Source organism: Oreochromis aureus, linkage group 12 (genome assembly GCF_013358895.1).
Source record: "Oreochromis aureus strain Israel breed Guangdong linkage group 12, ZZ_aureus, whole genome shotgun sequence".
NCBI lineage: Eukaryota > Metazoa > Chordata > Actinopteri > Cichliformes > Cichlidae > Oreochromis > Oreochromis aureus.
Window position 1 is genome coordinate 24,306,108 of NC_052953.1, and position 16,032 is coordinate 24,322,139.

Genomic DNA, 16,032 nt, shown 5'->3' on the forward strand with positions numbered 1-16,032 from the left:
CAAAAATACATAATCCATACGAAGCTTACTGCCCCTCTGCTGCATGGGTACATATATATATATATATATAGATAGATATAGCTCATATAGATTCATTTGTCCTGTGTTGAATCAATATGAAAAACAAGGGTTATGAGGGAGTAGGATTCAAGCCAACTGCAACAGAAATAACATAACAATAAGTTCTATTTTCTGCATCCCAGAATCAAACTGTACAAGGACTTCTTGCTCTTTTTCCACGATCGCCCCATGCTGGAACTCCGCCCCACTTTGCTCCAGCAGAACCCCCAGATTTCCAGGAAAAAAATCTGGTTGAAACTAGGGTCTTGGTCAGACGCGTGTAGTGTCTGCAGCCACCCTCCCACTCCTCCTGCAGCAGAGCTGTAAACATTTCTGGGGAAGAGGAGGCGCTTCCTCGGCTGCCGCAGTTGCTGCTCCCCGCTTCCTTCTCGCACTAACGTGCAAAGAGTTCAATAGTGCACGGTGCATCTGGGTCATGTTGTTGTGATGACTTGTACGACGATTGCGACAAAGATAAGGTTGTTTTTTTTAAAGAGTGTGAGCGCGTGCGTGTCATGTAACCGAGAGGAGGAGGAGGAGGAGGGCGCGCGCATAATCTCAGTACAAAATGTTCCCTTCCACGTGCGGAGTATGAGCTGACGCACCACTGCTGGCCCTCTCCCTTGTGCTAATATAGGCTACCCCGCCCCTCCCCGGCTTCCAAACACTCACAGCCCGGAAGACTGGAGGAGAGCCGGTGGAAGACAGGCACAGCGCGGGCACGGCAGGGAGTGTAAAACCTTCACAGTTAATATGTAAAACCACGTTTGTATAAACCACAGGTGTCATGCAGGCCCTGGCCAATATGACATAAATACATTCAAGTACTCAGTACTCAACTGTTTACTGAAGAATTTCTATTACAGCTGAAGAAAGCGTGTGAAAACTGGGACCAGTTCCAGGCTGTGTTTTTATGGCAGTGTAAGAAGTTTTACAAAGGACAGTCAATGCAGGGGTGTGTTGCCATATCTACTGATGTGCTCCAGTGCTTTATGAGCCTTTGTTGCCTTATGTATTCTACAAAGACTTTTTGTTTGTTTGTTTTTGATTCGTTTCTGCTTAAAACTAGAAGCTTTCAAGGTATTCTTCTGTAAGACCAACTCCCAGTATGGATTCAGGAGACAGACACTCTGTTTTTAAGGTTACACTTAAAACTTTCCTTTTGATAAAGCTTAATTAGGGCTGGATCCTGAAGCCTGGGTTCCCTTAAGAGGGTTAAGGGTAACCTGAGCAATAGGCCTGTGCTGCTTTTCTCTCTCTACTACTGTAGGGTCTTTACAATATCACCCACTAAACACTATCCGTGCACTATAGACGTGCAGATCATGTCTATATTGATCCGTCACGCCGACGTCACTTTGCGCAGTGGGCAAGCTCCTCGAGGTGACCGCTGTTGTGATTTAGTGCCATATAAATAAAATTGAGTTGAGGTATATCATAGGGAGGGTCAAAGATGCTGATGTTCCTGTAGCCGTTTAACTTCAGATTTTAAATCATTGTTCCAATCAGTTATTGGGGTGTTATAATGTGTAGCGAGTGTATGAACTTTCATTCTCCTTTTCTGAAGATAAGAAAGTCAGTAGAAGCAAGATGCAGGTGAGCAAGAGGAAGGTGGGTGTTAATGGTGAAGATGCAAGGAGTAGTGCAGATGGATGTATTTAAATACCTGTGGTAAACCATCCAAAGCAGCTGGTAGTGGTGAAGAAGGGTGTGCAGGCCGGGTGGAGTGGGTGGAGATGAGTGTCAGGGTGATTTGTGACAGAAGGATAGCAGCAAGCATGAAAGGGGAGGGTTTCAAGATGGTATTGTGTCTTGCTATGATGCATGGTTTGGAGATGGTGGCACTGACAAAAAGATTGCCACCTCCATCTCCATCTGCTGAGTTGATGCTTAGCAATCAGGAGGGACAGGATCAGAAATGAGGATATCAAAGAGGCAGCTCAGGTAGAGTTGTTTGGAGACAAAGTGAGAGAGGCAAGGCTGAGATGGTTTGGGCAGATGCAGAGAAGGGATAGTGGCTTTATTGGACAAAGGATGCTGCCAGGCAGGGGTAAATAAGGAAGACCACAGAGGAGATTCATGGATGTAGAGGATGAGGAGATGCAGAAGGTTGGAGGAGGAAAACAGTGAGATGGATGCAGATGATCCACTGTGTCGACTCCTAAAGGGAGCAACTGTGAGAAGAAGATACTCTACTATAGTTTGTGTATCACATCTTTTGTACGGCTACAACACACAACCAAAGTCTATTAAAAAATGACAAAGCCTTTTCTATTTTTCTTCTTCTGTGCTTGAAGCCAAGAAACATGTTCCCGCTTTCATCACTTTTATCTTCTAAAGCAGACATAAGGTCCTCACCATGATACTCAGTGTGCTGTCATTCATTGCTTGAGTATCCACGTAAATTAAAAACAGACGAGACACAAATGACCAATCTATTTAATTGTTTATTTAACAATGCATGCCAGACATGATCCTATTCACATTGAAGAATACAGATTTGTATTTGCATCCAAATACTCACTAATTTGATTTCATATTATAATCTCTCTCTATCTTTCTCTCAGTCATCATTACACATCATCTCTGTACACTCTGAGTGGAAGAACTGCATGCATTTAAAGGACATTAAATAAAGTGTGACCAGTAGAGGGATAAGTCCCTTTTAGTCGAACAACATCAGCAGTTATTGCAGAAAAAACATGTGCGTGATACTCTAAAGCTTACGAGTCACAGGTTTCATAGGAGGGAAGCAAATCTGTTGATTATTATTATCATATATGCTCATGATTCCCCAAAACTTTAAGAGACAGTGTAGTAAAATATTTAAAAAATACTGTACATTAAGATTCCGTTGGGTTGTGTTGTGTTGGCATGCCTCCCAGTTATTAGTGTCATCTACACTTCCGATTCACACGCAGTTTATTTAAACGCACGCACAAACATACGCACACATGCACGCCTCCTGTCAGTACCTTCCACAACAGTCTCATCAGCACATCGCAAACACAATAAAGAATCACGTACAAACCTTAATGAGTTTCTACATGCCTTGGACATGTATGCTCTCTCGTATATGAGTATAAGGAACTTTGAAAAGAATAAAAGAGAATGTAAGGTCAAATAGAAGGGCATAAACTTTCATTCCAATGTGGCCATCTTGTTTTCTGACTGGCCCTGCAACGACTGAGGTGACCTCTGCTTAGTTAATCCTGTCTGCAACAGCTGTGACTCAGAGTGTTTCCATTTGGTTGACAGAGTTTGGTTTGGTTCAAAATGCAAGAGTCAACTAAGCATGACTGCTAAAACATTCCTCATTTTTGTTTGTACTGTTGGTGTTTTCAACTTTTGTGGTAGAACAAGTTGATCAGGTATGAAGACATTCATCCATTGTATTGCCATTTCTGAACACCTAAACACAAAAATATAGTTTTTCTATGATCAAAAAGATTCTGGGTTAGACTCATTAAGCACAGTGATTATACTGGACTCTTTCTTTCTTCCTTTCTACGATAAACTTTCCATCTTGCATCACTGGGGTAATGTTGTCCCTGAGCACTGACCTTCATCTTTAAACTATGCTATGACTTACATATGTGTTGAGGAAATTAAAACTCTCATCTTTTAGGTTTGCCATCCAGCCACTGCACGTAATTGGGGTTAACTGCAACTTCTGTTGTGATTACAAGGTTAAAGGGACAATCTCCAGATTCTACCTAGAAAAGTCAGGTAACTGGTCACGTGGTGTGGCGCTTTGCCCAGGACCACAGTTGTTTAATGTCTTTTGTAGCTCTCAGACAAATTAAGAGACATGACCTGCGGGCTTTTAACAGTCCTGGATCATTAGATTTGGGTAGTATCACATGATTTAATCCAATTCAAGCAAGAAAGACCAGTTACTGCAATGACACCTACTGTTTATATTACATCCTCACCCTCGTTTTCGTGTGCAGGTTTGGTTTTTTTTCTTATCCTCCAAAGCTATTGTTGTCAGTGAGATCTTTTATGTGTTCTGGTGAAGAAATTCAAATAAATGCCCATACAAGCAATGATACAGTTTACAGATAACAACAATTCCCCCACTCTGTACATCAGATGTGTCCAAAGAGAACAACAAATGTCTGTGAGAACATAACCACTGATTGTTTGGCCTCTTGACAAGAGAAGACAAAGATGAAAAGAGGAAATTCACAGATTTATGAATCACTTCAGTCCCCACATACTCCATCCATGCCCAAAAGGCACCCTAAGTTTGGTATACTGGCAACTATGTATTGCCTTGTCAACATTAGAAAATTCTCATAAGCTGGTTGATAAAACATACAATAAAAACTACTTTAAATACTTTAAATATGATCGAAATGTACAGTATATCAGACAAGTCTATATATTTAATAAATAATATAATACATCGTCATTTAGTGCATGTAGATGGTCATCTTTTATTAAATTGAAAAGCTTAATTAGAAAATACTCGACAAAAATATCACTGAGAAGATATAAATATTGATTTTTGTAATTCAAACAGGCATTTACTGTAATTATCAATAAGGAGCAAGAAAATGTCAATAAATAGAATCAATCTCAAAAGAAGAGCAACATGATTAAAACTGAATCATAAGAGTGAGAAAATATAAAAACAAACATTAAAAATCAGTAAGAATTCTATTGATTGAAGCTATTTTGTCTTTACAAAGCTATCGGAAAAAGACATCTTCTTTTTCAGACTTCTTTCTTTACAATAAAAAAAATGAGAACTTTTTTTTAAAACACTGATCTGGCTTTCATCTTTTAATATTAATGACCCTATGTTTCCTCCTTCACGCTGCTTTAAAATGCACGTCTTTCTTAATAAATCTCAGCTAGAATGTGTATACTTGGCAACTCATTCCGGAGCTTTTCCAAATATAAATCAATCAGAAATAAATTCAAGGTCCTTCAATATGATCTGTATGCTTATTTTAACATTTGTTTTAGTATTAGGCAACAGCTTTTTTGTGTGTTTTTTAAAATAAGCCTCTTTTTGCAGTGATCTGCTTTGAATTCAATTAAAAAAAGAATGAAAGGAGAAAAACAAATGGATGACAGTTATTGGATAGATGAAGGACGGATCTGTTAGGTGCAGGCGGATGTAAAAACCATTTTAAAAATAATGCCACTGCCGAAACCTGAAGGAAGAGGGCTGGGCTACAAGAGAGCTACGATTCTTGGAGTGAAAAGATTTTTGGTGTCAGGTGCGGGCAACTAAGGTTCACATCAGGTTTGCCCAGCAAGCATTGCTTCTCACACAGGCTCATAACGCCCCCTTGTCCCCATCTATTGCAATTGCACTTGTAAAAGCTCTCTGGAGTCAGGTATGAACTAAGGTTTCTCTCCAAGTGATATGTAGGATTTCACTGACCAAGTGTGTGTGTGGATAACCATGAGGATGTCACCATACGCAGAGCGCCTTTCTCTTTCATGCCCTTACATGATGCCTCAGGACAGTGCCTCAAGCACGGCCGCAGGAGATACATGGTGGCATGCTGACTTTTTGACTGTAGTGTGTTCAAATGCTGCTTTGTTTCTGGCAAAGATGAGCGCTTTAGCCGTTTCCTCTCTGATGCTACAATATACAAACAGAAGAGAAAAAACTGTATCCTTGAAAAATGAAATATTTATTAATTATGTGAAAGATTGTGTACTTAGAGGTAAGTTTTGTCATATTAGTGATATCATTTGAAGTGCAGTGAAGTCCAAAGACTTCTGATCCCTTCACAAAGTGGCCAGAAATGTTAGTGTCTTTCTGGGTTGGGTTTATGTGAGTTAGGATTATATGAAGCAGGGAAAATGTATTTGAAGGTAAGGTTTTGCAGTAGTAATGACTCTATGCTAGGACAACATGGCAAAAAGAGGTGGGTGTCTTTTCTTTCTTTCTCCTCTCCCTTGGCCTCTCAGACTTGACAGTGTCTACCATATAAAGCTGCTAGGAGTAACAGTATACTTTGTGTGTGACTAGTGTGACTGATATGTGATGTAACACAGTGAAAGATGTCTACTTGAAGTAAAGGTGGTGGGTGGAAGACACAGTACGAATACACCTTCCATTGCCATAACACCAAACTGAGAGTTACTTAGCTACAAGAGGTAAAAACTAGTCTAGATTCATAGCTCTTTGTTTTGACTGGTGTACAGTAGGACCCCTTTATCTCCAATCATTCTCTGCAGATGATTCAGGGTAAAGCTGCCCTTCAATACTGACTATGAATACATTTTTCTAATCTGAGATATAATGCGGAAAAAAAACAACCTTAGATCTCGTCCAGATTAGCATCTAAGGGCAACTTCACCCTGCTATCACTTTAGCCCTCGGCCATCACAATACTCCTCTCTGGTCCTAACAGTGTGCAAGTGCACTTACACATCCTCGTCACGTGTAGTTTTGTCTATCGAAGCTGCGGAAAGCCGACGGAGCTGCCAGCTTCCTCATTGAGAGGCTGTCAGTTTTGGCTGTGTCAGGCCTTGCTCCAGACTTGCTCCTGAGGAAGGGGTTTCTGGTTCCTGCCAGACCCCGTCCCCCAGGCCCAGGCCCCCTGTCTGCCCCCAGACCCGGTCCTCTCTCCATCCTCTCACTCACCGACAGGCTCTTCCGGTGCGGAGGAGCCAGCGTGAGCGAAGGATGGGAGTCGTCTGACGAGCAGCTGTTTGCTCGCTCCAGCTTGGAGAAGGGGGAGCAGAGAGGGGCCCCACTGGGCCCACCTAGGACCCCTAGCCGAGGGGTATCAGGGGGTGGAACCAGGTCATCAGGGTCCTCAGGATCAGACTCTGTGTGACTAAGCTCTGCCTCTCTCTCTGGGTGAGAGGAACCAACGTCCGACGGCTTATCAAAGGGGAATGAAGTGGAACCTCCGGGTGACTGCGAGCGTTCTGCGGGGGTGTATGGAGATGAGACGCAGCGTGTATCGATGCAGTCAGTGATGCTGGTGTACTCCGCGGCCTTTACCTGGACTCCGGCCCCAATCCCACCATAACAGCTTCTTGGTGTGAACATGAGGCTGTGTGACTTGACCAGAGGAGGCTCATCCAGGAATCCTGTGCCTGCAGTAGAGAGGTAGCGGCTGCTCTTAGAACGTTCGAGCAGCCCTGCTGAGGGAGGTGGGGATGGTTCCATATCCCAAGGAGGTAAAGTGCTGTCTGGTAAGAGATGTGCTGAGCATAATGACAAATCAGCTGCAGCACTGTCATCAAACATAGCTCCAGCAGTTCCACTGCTGCCTGCACCGCCCTCTGAGTGCCTGTCGCCCAAACCGCTGGTGGCAGCGCTGCTGAACTCCCGGCCTCCAGGCAGCACCGTCTCTATTATATCTGACTGCAGCGAGGAGTCTCTCTGGAGAGGTGGGACCATACGGAGAGGATCTAGAAAGACCTCCGCAGGCCCCACCTCTTCAGACGTTGAGACATAGATATCAATGCAGGATGACGGACGGTGCTGCTGGGAGACCGACAACGTCGCCAGTGGGAGGGGCTTAGACTCCTTGGGGCCGGCAGCTGAGGACACAGATTGTGAGCTGTTGGCTCTGTGGAGACTGAGTGAGCGGTCTTTGAAGAAGCTTTCAGCTCGCTCAGCTCTACTTCCACGTTCAGCAGCACGACCAGCTCCAACATAAAATGAGTGACTTCTGGTCCGTGTTGTTATACTAGTGGGCGAAGGAGGAGACATGGAACCCTCAGCTGTTCCCTCTAGAGCCTCCTGTAGGCGGTAGCAGTTCCCCTCTGTGCTGTTAAAGCTGCTTTGACGGAGAATGTATGCCGCTTCAGGGCACTCAGCCTGGCGGAGTATGTATGCAGAGTCTGTGCAGTCAGATGAAGTCCGAGAACGCGCTTTTTGGACCTCCCCGCGCTCGACACCAGTCATGCGCTCCAGTGCTACAGCAATTCGTCCAATTAGCTCTTCCATTTGGGCCAGACGAATATCAACAGTCTGCAGTGATGCCTTCATGAAGTGTTCCCTCTCATTGACTTCCTCTAAACGCATCGCCATATTCTCCACCCTGACAGAGAAGACAGAAATGAGAGAAAAACATCATAAAAGCACTGGAGGGGGTAGAGTAGAGAAGGGAAAACAGTGTGTGTTCTTAGCTCCACATTTCTGTGGAGCCGAATTAAATTCTCAATGCGAATGGATGGATGGATGGATGGATGGATGCACTTTTGTGTTATCACATTGATCGGCTTCTTTTCTCTCTTTGCCCTTAGTTTCTTTAGCTAGAGTGCGCTGGGCTCTCTTGGCCATTGTACAGAAAAAGAAAAATGGAAATGAGTATTGAAATATGTTCTATATTTCTATTGTTTGATGGTTTTAATACGGACACTGCTTTTAAGCGCAGCCATGTCTGACCTTTCAGAAGTGACTCTGATTCTCTCATCATTGGAGGAGTGGAATCTGTCATCTTTCTCCCTGAAGTACTCCTCTATACACTGCTCCTCAAAATCATGGACTTTCTTCAGTTCGTCTTCTGTGATGAAAAGCTCTGTGGATAAAAGGGATTGAGAGTGTTAACGCTAACTATTCAGAAATACTGAAGAGATTTCTTTTTTCATAAACAGACACTTTTATTGCACTAAAATGGAATAAATGTAACGAGTTCTATTACAAAAAGCTTGTTATTGTATATGTGCAACTCACTCAGTCCATAGTCCCTTTCATCGTCGTCATGCTTGCGCCATCGACAACACAGGTGCTTGAGGACCATAGTTATGTGGCTGAATATGATGAGAGGTGGAGGAAGGACCGGACGTTCATGGAAGGTCATAATGAGCTGGTAGCGCTGAAATTTCCACACCTGGTTGGAGATGGACTTGACCTCGAAGAATGTATTACTACAGACAATCACAGACAGAGACGCCATACAAGCCGAGAAAGATTACATCTGCTGTAAGCTAAAATAAACCGAATCAAGAGAGTTTTGAGGAGAAAATCTGACTAAACCTTCAGTTTAACTGTTGTGTCTGATATTGTCTGCTTTTTTTGTAATAACACTAATGCAGAGAAGAGGACGACTGCATTTGCTTCATTGATTATATAAAAGAGCAGCAACCGACCATTAGTCTGATAATGTCCATGTGGAAAAAGCACCATCCCATTGTGATAATATAATTAGCTACCAGCCTCTTAGAAGTGCCCAAATACAAGCTACATGTGATGTCATTTATTTGAATATCAGGAAAAAAGCATCAATAAAAACAATTCGATATTGCTAAGATGAATCCTCATTTTTGTGATCCTTTCTTATGAGAGCTAGAGGACAAGAATAAATAATTTCTGTCTTCATGCAGCCAAAAATAACTGAGTTTTCATGCTTCGTTGCATTTCTAAAACACTGCAGTGTCTACTTAAAGTGCAAAAGCTAAAACTATTGGAGGGTTTTACGTACTTGAACACTGCAATGAGCAGGTTAACCAGGAGTATGTTGGCCACCAGCAGATAGCAGGCCATGATCGCTGGGACAATCCAGGCACCCGTCTTGCACGGAGGCAGAGCCACCACCACACCGTCCTCTGTAGTGATGTTCTGCCCACAGGGGGCTGCACATCACCACAAAATAAATACAAACAAGTGTACAAGTTAGTAGAAGGCAAACTATATATTTAGATAAAGACATCCATTCATCATTAATAATATTTCAGTAGAAGGTTTTGCACAAAAAATAAATGAAATACATGCAGACACATAACATATAACAAACAGATGATACTGTATATAATCAGAATTAAAATAAAAGCAAAACTAAGAAAATTGAAGAAACTATCAAACATTCAAATGTATACTTGATCAACTAAAAGAGACACGCAGACCTCAAAATACTTTTTTAAATGCACTTTTCCTTATTTTGCAAACAAACAAGAAGCATAATTCATCATTATGCTTCTTTTCTTAAAGTGGCGGTAGGAGAGAGTGGAAATCATAATGGTAGGGGTTTATGTACACAGATGTGCATCTGATAACAAAATACACACATACACAGAAAAAAAACACATTTGTCATGTGTCACCACAGTTTGCGTTTACAATATATTTAAACATGTCGTCCGTGTTTAAAATATATTGTCACATATGCGAGCCATAGCTTCATTCAGCAATGGTTGACTGTTCTGAATCATTTGAGATGTATTTAGAATGTTTTTTCCATCTGTGATGGTTCAGTTGCTGTGGCTTATCTGGGGAACATTCAGCATTTGTTGTTGGTTTGTTTGCTTTTGAGATTCATTCTACTCATACTCATCATTGCTTGGTGCTCAATTGTTTCACGCAATGCAGCCCAAAGACAGAGAACTGAAGTAATTTTTCCATTGAAAATTTTTTTTTTAACCTTCAAAAAAATTTGGATTTAAAAACTCTGACAACTGAACCACTTGAAAAAACAGATTATAGATGATGAGAGGTGGTTAATAAATATGTTGTGGTGCTGATGTGTGGATGCTTTTGTTTTTATTCCTGCTTGATGTCGTATTAGCGTTTGAGTCTTAGTGCTTAGTCACGTTAAATGTCAGATTTATCGGCTGAAAAATTTCTCCAATGTTGCAATTGCTTCGTTGAGAAGCTGAGCCGGCGTAAGGGGAGGGTGACATGGTTTAATTTGACAGATGGAGTTGTCATGGCAGGGTCACTTCTTCAAACAGGACGAATTAAAAATCGAATAACAACGAGAGGATAAGAAACATCAAAGGAATATCAAATTTTTAAACTTTGATATTTCCTCCTGATGCGATAGCTGACCAAAAACAAAGACCAGACATATTTGAATAGTGCTGCTGCCATGTAACATTACCATTTGCCAGCCAGTGCAAAAATTTGTGAGTCTAAAGTTGCTTGCAGGATATGGCCTTAGGTCAAGCTACTAGTTGTCTCAATAAAAGATCTGGAGAAGACTGATAATGTCAGGGAATCAGGAGTTTTGGATTCTTTTAAAATCGGCTCTTTTATTTGTAGAAAACACTGCTGATATTCAGTAGCTGACCCAAGATGCCAACACATGAGGGCAACTTCAGCCTTAGAGCATGGAGCTGCATGCACACTTTTGTATCAAGTGGTCCTCTAGTGGTAGCAGTGGGCATGACATGGCATTAATGTGACGATGATGAAGGAGAGGTGGGAGAGGTAGATATGGTTAAATTAAGTTCTATAGCTATAGATTTACTGGGATTTTGACTGCATTGGGCAATGTGGGATGGACCATTATTACGCCAGGTTCCATAAGTGCGTAAGTAATTTTCGACCAGCCAGAGTTTTTCATTCAGCCTTTGCTGTACCTTCCTACTATGCATATCTGAAACAAAGAATGAAAACATTATTTCAGATCTCTTCTCTTTGGGCCACTCCTCACATTCTGTACACACCACCAAATACTACCACACAAAAAGATAAGAACGGAGCAGCACACAAAACGCACTCTCACTCTCTGGACATTTCCACATAGACACTTCTCACAGTCTATTTATAATTTATTGAGTCAGAATGTCACTCTCTCTACATGACTGCAGATGCAATTAGTCTCTGAGGAAAACAGTTTTATTATGTATGTGTTACACACACACACACACGCGCGCGCACACACACAAACATCTTCAAGTAATAGTTCAAGCTGTGAAGAAATGAGTGAAAATGAAATCTGTTTCATACTGAGACTGGTGTTTTCAGTCATACTGCTTCCGTCACTCCTCAAGAATCCTCTCCCGAATTTACAAAAACGCATTTTGTCTAACAGCTTACACTCTCGCCCCTGAACTTACGGTCAATCTGGTCGGCAAACACCTCTCCGTAGATCATCCAGTAAGGCATGAAGAAGATGTTCCTGGCTAGCATCCAGGATGGGTCTTCATTAGGGTTGAGAATGGCCTGACGTGCCACCCCAAAACTCATCAGCACCACCAACATGATGATCACAAAATACATCATGTCAATCATCTGACAGAGGGAGAGAGGAAGAGGAGAAGGGAAGAGGTGAGTGGTTAAAGGAAAGAGAAAACGAGGACAGGATATTTTGAAAATAATGACACTGGATGGGGAAATAGGTAATGAGCGGTGTCTGTCACTGCAGGAAAATCAGTTGGTCTGCATTTGCATGTTTTGATTACTATTCTTCCCAGCCGAAGTTGGTCAACTGAAATTCAATTTAACTTGTTTTGGAACAAAGCCTGAAGTCAATATTTAAAATGCACTTAATTTAGAGCAATCTCTGAGCACTTTCAGTGCTGAAGGGGACACTCTCCCTTTGGGCTAATTTATCCTTCGCACACTTTTGATGCACTCAGACTGTCGCTCATCTTGCATACAGATACCCTGTTAAAGCAAATTTGGAGCTACAGCTGTCACCAAAGTTGTTATTACTAAAAAGAAAGAAAAGTGCAAGGCACACGTATTTTGGCAGAATAAAGCATCAAAACTAGTAAGAACACAGTTGATACTTTTGGCTGTAACTACAATGCAGTTTTTACATTTCTTCATTAGCTTTATTAGCCTGCATAGATAAGTGCTTGGCACCTCAGATGGCACAAAAGATGGTTAAACCTGAGCCCAAGTAAAAGCAATGGTGGTGTAATTAAAAAAATGACTCAATTACTCAGATAATAAGATAAATCTAAAAAGATTTATATTAAATTAGGTGAAACACACTCATTTGTCTTTACTGTATGCGGACAGGAAGTGCTTGCATGTCTAGTCAGTCCCCTGTGGCTCGTTCAGAGCCAGAAAAAAAAACCCTGTTTATGCCTGTGAACTACTTTGACTTCAAACCTGCTCATCACATATGCAAATTATTTGAGTAAATCACTGTCAATTTAAGTAACTCTAACTAACTGCTGATTTTCATATCAAAGAGTCTGTGTCCAGCGGTAAACAGGCGCATGCCCAGGATGGTCGAGCATCAGAAAGATACAGAACTGGCTCTTTGATCCCCCTCCCCCCGTTGTTTTATCTCCATGTCTGTATCGGCTCTGATCTTGAGCTCTCTACGATCAAACAATAAAGTTAAGAGGCACAGAAGCTCTATTAGACCTGGGCTTGTTTACCGCTTACAGATTAAACCTTTGCAATCATCAAACTCAGTAAGCTGTTACAGTCAGTACAGATCATGTTGGGCAAAGTCAGAGGGTAAACAGATAGAAATGAAGGCCAGATAATGGAAGGAAAATATGAAAAATACTGCAGATTATAAGAGGGATGCGTAAACACACAGAGTTGACCTCCCCTGCCTCTTCTCACCATCTTGCCGATCATCATCACATAGGGACCCAGGTACTTGTTGACTCCGAAGATGTCGAGCAGCCGGATGTACCAATAGATGATGTTGACACAGTAAATCACCCGTCCATAACTCATGAGCGGTGGCTCCTGGAGACGCAGCACCATGCCGACGGAGAATATGAGGATGGCCATGAGATCTGTGATGTTCCAGTACTCCTGAAGCCACACCTTCACCTTCTGTAACAACTTTCCCGGCTCAGACATCAGGATCTAAACAGCGATCAGAGGAAAATGAACAGAAAAGGAAATGAGGATGCTGTAATGCAGAGATGATGGAAAATGGCATTAATTAAATACAGACGCTAAAGGGCAAAAAAAACCAGTGACCATAAAACAAAAATAGCACAACAGAAAAATGCACTCTATCACAACCACCATAAGAGGGCAGCATGAGTTCACCTATCGGTGAATCTAACAGCTCAGAATGAGCTGACACAATGATGAATGCATTTCATATACTTACAGTACAAACAAAGCCACAGAGGATAAACATAATATGGCCACATACCTTTATATTCTATTCACTTTACTCTTTTTCTTTCATGGTTGTCCCATTTCTATGGCCTGCCTGCATCTCCACCACCATTTTCCTCCCCTTTGAAACAATCTTTTACTTCTATTTCTCTGATATATGTACATTTTACCTATTTGCTATGAGACTTAGATGATATGGACATCATGCTTAGCCTTTGGCCTCCACCACTGAACTCACTAAATAAGCTGCTGGAGACACTTTACGTCTTCAGTTGGCTGGCCGGTAAGCAAGACTTGCTTAGAGAGGTCACTACAGGTCTACATTTATAGTCTATTGTACCTCTCTCATCTTCTCTATGCCATTGGTGAAGATGTAAGCGATAACAATCCACTCTTGAGGAGAAGGCCACAGGTCCATCTTGACCAAGACAATGTAGTTGAACAGCATCAGGTAGCCCACATATGCCATCTGCATAGTGATACAACAGCAGAGAAAAATCAGCTTGGTTATGAGTTTGTGCGCTTCAGACACATAAGCAAACTCTACACGAATGAAGATCAATTATCTCACTGCAAACAGATTCAGTGAAAGGGGTTTTGCCCAAATTGAACACATATTGGCCTGACCCTCATTGCACCTCCCATTAATGCAGTTTTCAGGCTTTGATAAAAGATATTTGGGGTCAAGGTACCTCCATTATGTGTCTCCTGAATCTTTTAAAAATCATGTTGACACTCTGGTTGTACGCGTATGTTTTTCCAGGTGTAAAACAAGCGTTCTACCAATGTTCATTCTACACATGCACATTTGCTTCACACAATAGCTAATTGTAAAACCTGGACAGCACACATCAGGTCTTAGCTATAAATCTAAATTGGAAACAAGACTAAAAACCCCATTTTGGCTCAGAGAAAACATCTGACATAGCTGAAAGGCACCACAGAGTATTTCTCTTTAACCTGAAGGGCAGAAAGGAGAAGTGGGGTAAGACGGTGGGGGGTGGAGAAGAGAAGGAGAGCGAATAGCCAGAGAGAGGAAAACAGGATGAAACAAAGAGCAGTGAAAATATTTTCTCTGCATAAATAAACAGTGAAATCCCTGCCAGTGCTAAAGAGATGTTTTTACTGGGCAAGCAAATTGAGGCAGCCCAAGATTGGGTAAGGAAAATAATAAATGAGCCAGAATCAAACATAGCACACACGCTCATAGGCAGATACTGTACCACACAAGCTATACATAAACGTCAAATAGATATAGAGTTACAGATTCTTCATGTAAGATGCTCTATTAAAACAGATAATTTAAAAAATCCAAAGTTAATTTAATATGTATATATTGTAGTAGGGTTAACTCAGTGGCAATAGCCCAGAAACTTTAGTCAATATTCACGCTGTCAATAAAAAACCTTCTTGTGTGATTCAATTCCTTACCCACCCTCATCCTCCTATACTTTTCTCTCAGTGCTGCTTCCATCAGCCTCCAGATCTACTTCATACTATACTTTCCCACACCGTTAAGCCGGGCAATGACAGGTTGGAACAGGAGGTTAATGACAATGGAGGCAGCGTGAAAGTAGAGGCTTTTGATGCTGTTGCAGAAATACAGTAAGCAGTGACAGTAGCAACAGGAAGCAGAGCATGTAGGTGGTGCTGCTGAAACCGACACTGACCGTATGGAACCAGAACTTGACAATTGGTGCATTGTAGAACTCGTATATCTTGCGTCCCATGGGGATAAGGCGGTGGCGGTTCTGAACCTCCTCAACATCCTTCTTTCTGGATGTCTCTGTGGTTACTTTGCCCAGCATTGCCTGGGCGAATGCAAACCCCACATGGAGCGAGGGAGGAAGGAGTGAGAGGTGTGAGCATTTAAAGTATGGAGAGTGTGGGAAGAGGGAAATGTGATGGATTGGGAAGGTGGGGGAGGAGGAGTCGGTAGAGATGCAGAGGGAGGATGGATAGGAGGACGAGTATTTGGGATGGAGGAGGAAGAGTTGAATAACAGAGAAATAAGAAGAAAAGGGAGAAGGGGGGAGAGGGTTATATTATGGGCTACAGCACTGTTTTAATATCATAATTAAAGAAGCAAGCACAAGCAATGCAATCATTCCAAAATGTGAAATGTGTGTTTGAGGTGGAGTTTGGGTGAAGGCTGGAAGGCTGGTAACAGAGTATTACGCAGACATGGACACTCATGGATTGTGTCTCAGACAACAA

General features: G+C 42.0%; 1 protein-coding gene across 1 annotated transcript in view; it reads right to left on the bottom strand.

The window, feature by feature from the left end:
• Positions 1 to 2,548: 2,548 nt before the first annotated feature.
• The window catches only part of trpm3 (transient receptor potential cation channel, subfamily M, member 3), a 65,658-nt gene continuing 52,174 nt past the window's right edge, over positions 2,549 to 16,032 (bottom strand). Inside the window, exons 17-24 of the mRNA XM_039621152.1 lie at positions 15,486 to 15,626; positions 14,156 to 14,284; positions 13,300 to 13,551; positions 11,829 to 12,003; positions 9,474 to 9,624; positions 8,726 to 8,919; positions 8,438 to 8,570; positions 2,549 to 8,090 (exon numbers count right to left, since the gene is read on the bottom strand). Coding sequence (XP_039477086.1) covers positions 6,470 to 8,090; positions 8,438 to 8,570; positions 8,726 to 8,919; positions 9,474 to 9,624; positions 11,829 to 12,003; positions 13,300 to 13,551; positions 14,156 to 14,284; positions 15,486 to 15,626 — 2,796 coding nt within the window. The 3' untranslated portion in view covers positions 2,549 to 6,469. The remainder of the gene's footprint in view (positions 8,091 to 8,437; positions 8,571 to 8,725; positions 8,920 to 9,473; positions 9,625 to 11,828; positions 12,004 to 13,299; positions 13,552 to 14,155; positions 14,285 to 15,485; positions 15,627 to 16,032) is intronic.